The 3,466-nt window shown below is 39.4% G+C and overlaps 1 protein-coding gene across 2 annotated transcripts; it reads left to right on the plus strand.

The window, feature by feature from the left end:
- Window positions 1–413: 413 nt before the first annotated feature.
- On the plus strand, window positions 414–2,651 carry LOC110018154. Of its 2 annotated transcripts, none has more exons than XM_020715365.1 (2): window positions 414–1,168; window positions 2,413–2,651. In XM_020715365.1, the coding sequence occupies exons 1-2, from the start codon at window positions 495–497 to the stop codon at window positions 2,468–2,470; spliced, it is 732 nt and encodes a 243-aa protein (XP_020571024.1). In that variant the 5' UTR covers window positions 414–494; the 3' UTR covers window positions 2,471–2,651. The 2 variants fall into 2 exon arrangements, with proteins under 2 accessions (XP_020571024.1, XP_020571023.1); XM_020715364.1 differs by lacking the exon at window positions 414–1,168 and adding an exon at window positions 1,386–2,140.
- The last annotated feature ends 815 nt before the right edge of the window (window positions 2,652–3,466 follow it).

Raw genomic sequence — 3,466 nt, forward strand, 5'->3', positions numbered from 1 at the left:
TATTTCGAGCCAAAACGAGCCGAACACTAACGAACACATCTTAGTTCGAGTTCGGTTTATCGAACAAAATTAACGAGCCGAACACGAGCTTCTTAACGAGACGAATACAAGCTTCTTAACGAGTCGAACAGGAGCGGTTTAACGAGGCGAACACGAGCTTCTTAACGAGTCGAACAGGAGCGGTTCGCGAGCCGTTTTGAACATCCAAATTTACATTAACGCCCCTCAAATAAAAAATAATATCAAGGGCATTGTACGTGTTAATACATCATCAGAATTGTGTGGCAGGTACGTAAATTTCACATAAAAAAATTCAAATTTCTCTTAAATTAAGGGTTTTTGAATTTTTTATTTTTTTATTTTTTTATTTTTGGCCTGTCACTAAAAAAATTATTATTTCAGGACACTTACATCAAGTGTTTTCCACCGAAGAGCATTTAAATCCCGAGGAAATAACCTCATCAGTCATCACCTGTAAACTACTGACAACGAATATGCTTCTCTACCGCCGGCGCGCGGCGGAGTTGGCCGCTAGAGACCACTTCAGCTTCTCCTCCCCCGTCTCCGATCATCTCGAGTATGGCACCTGGGCTCAAAAACTCAGAACCCTAGACGATTCCTTTAGCAAGCGGAAACCCCAAAGCGAATTCGGCCCATATGCTCGAACAATCCGCCTCCCCTCCGTTGAAGGCTCTAACGATGACTCTTCGCCGCCTCTGTGGAAATCAGCATCACCGATCCCCCGCCCTACCTCCCAAATTATCGAGAAATACCGGCACGAGATGATGGATCTGGCCCGCGACTTACCAGAGACTGATTACGAGCTTTCTCTAAGGGATATGGTGGAGCTTAAGCAGATTCATCGGAGTGGGAAAGAGGAGGAGGAAGCCTCGTTGACGGAGAGGCTGGAGGTGAGTAAAGAGAGAGAAAAGAGGAGGGTAAGGAAAGTTTCGAGAACTGGTAGTATGGATTCTGGTGGGTTCCTTCTGAAGTTGTTCTTGCCGAGTTTTCCAGCGGTTCTTGGTGGTAGCCGGAAGATCTCGCCGAGGACGATTACAGCGGGAGATGATGGGGAGTGGATTAATGGCCGGCTTCGAGAGAGGAGCAGTAGCAATGGTAGCCAGGAAAGCACTGATAGCAGCTGTAGCAGCAGAGGAAGAAAAAAATGGTATGTGTTTTGCTTCTTCGTGGGCTCTATCTCGATCTAATAGTTTTGTCCAGACGAGGGACTGCTTGATCGAAGGATTCAAGCTGGATTTATGATGCCATCTTCACATAAAAAAATTCAAATTTCTCTTAAATTAAGGGTTTTTGAATTTTTTATTTTTTTATTTTTTTATTTTTGGCCTGTCACTAAAAAAATTATTATTTCAGGACACTTACATCAAGTGTTTTCCACCGAAGAGCATTTAAATCCCGAGGAAATAACCTCATCAGTCATCACCTGTAAACTACTGACAACGAATATGCTTCTCTACCGCCGGCGCGCGGCGGAGTTGGCCGCTAGAGACCACTTCAGCTTCTCCTCCCCCGTCTCCGATCATCTCGAGTATGGCACCTGGGCTCAAAAACTCAGAACCCTAGACGATTCCTTTAGCAAGCGGAAACCCCAAAGCGAATTCGGCCCATATGCTCGAACAATCCGCCTCCCCTCCGTTGAAGGCTCTAACGATGACTCTTCGCCGCCTCTGTGGAAATCAGCATCACCGATCCCCCGCCCTACCTCCCAAATTATCGAGAAATACCGGCACGAGATGATGGATCTGGCCCGCGACTTACCAGAGACTGATTACGAGCTTTCTCTAAGGGATATGGTGGAGCTTAAGCAGATTCATCGGAGTGGGAAAGAGGAGGAGGAAGCCTCGTTGACGGAGAGGCTGGAGGTGAGTAAAGAGAGAGAAAAGAGGAGGGTAAGGAAAGTTTCGAGAACTGGTAGTATGGATTCTGGTGGGTTCCTTCTGAAGTTGTTCTTGCCGAGTTTTCCAGCGGTTCTTGGTGGTAGCCGGAAGATCTCGCCAAGGACAATTACAGCGGGAGATGATGGGGAGTGGATTAATGGCCGGCTTCGAGAGAGGAGCAGTAGCAATGGTAGCCAGGAAAGCACTGATAGCAGCTGTAGAAGCAGAGGAAGAAAAAAATGGTATGTGTTTTGCTTCTTCGTGGGTTCTATCTCAATCTAATTGTTTTGTCCAGACGAGGCACTGCTTGATCGATGAATTTAAGCTGGATTTATGATGCCATGTGGTTTAATTGATGATGAATTTGACTATTATTGTAAATGATTGAATCAACCCTATATACAATCTATGGCTCAGCATTCAACTTTTCAAAATAGTAAAAAATAAAAGAAAAACTTTGTTTAGTTTCAAAATCTCTGAGTCTTGCTCTAACATTGATTTGTTGATGTTGCAGGAAATTTGGTGGATGCTATTCATTCTGTTACAGGCATAGGAGGAGCAGATCCAGGTAGTTCCAGATCAAGTATGTTTAAACTGAAGTTTATTAGGATTTATCTGTCAAATAGAACTGTGTTTCTATATTCTGAATCTGGTAGTGATTTTCTTCTAAAACAGATCGATTCAGCTTTCATGAAAGTGAATTTATTGTCTTTGTGAGGCTTCTTCATGTATAAATCTTTGATATTAATTTTGCAGGAGTTCATAAATTGAAGCTTGATCTTTTCAAAATTGATATTTGAAGATTGTTTTCTGTGTTCATCTGCAGTTTAATTTCATATTATTTTATTGAATAAATTAAATTTAACTGGGTGATGTTGGGCATTGGATAACTTAAATACTCATGTCCATTTGTCAATATTATATTGAAATTTCACATTTTTTTAAGTGAAATTGGCTTTACTTGCTTTCTTAACTCTTGTATTGTTGACAAGTTAGGAGTTTGTTGGCAAGTGACTATTGGGTTGAAGGATTTATTGAGACTGACAAAAAAAATTATTTATTTAATTTTTTATATGTAAGGATATTTTTCAATTATCAGTCTGATTATTTCAGCTCATATTAGAAGAGTCTCGCACGATGGTTTTTTTCTTTTTGTGGTGTATATATATATATATATATATATATATATATATATATATATATATATATATATATATAATTTAATTAAAACTAAAGATAATTAAAGTACATGCCAAAACAAACTTATATAGATTTTAAATTAAGGATATGGGATAGCCTGGATTCACATGAGGCCAATTGAGTTTGGATTGTATCAATTTTGCTCAATACAAAATATCTATATCTTTAACAGGTGAAAATAAAGTAATCGTAATTAATATTAATAAGACAAAGTTAAGAATCTAAGCATACATGCCTAACAGCGTGAACTAATACTGTAACTATTATTTCTGGTTGACGTTTATATATTTATCATCATTATATATAGTTTTTTAGGCATTATTTTTATGTTAATATATATATATATATATAAAAGCAAATCGCCAATC

The sequence above is a fragment of the Phalaenopsis equestris genome, unplaced genomic scaffold (genome assembly GCF_001263595.1).
Source record: "Phalaenopsis equestris unplaced genomic scaffold, ASM126359v1 Scaffold000003, whole genome shotgun sequence".
NCBI classification, from domain to species: Eukaryota; Viridiplantae; Streptophyta; class Magnoliopsida; order Asparagales; family Orchidaceae; genus Phalaenopsis; species Phalaenopsis equestris.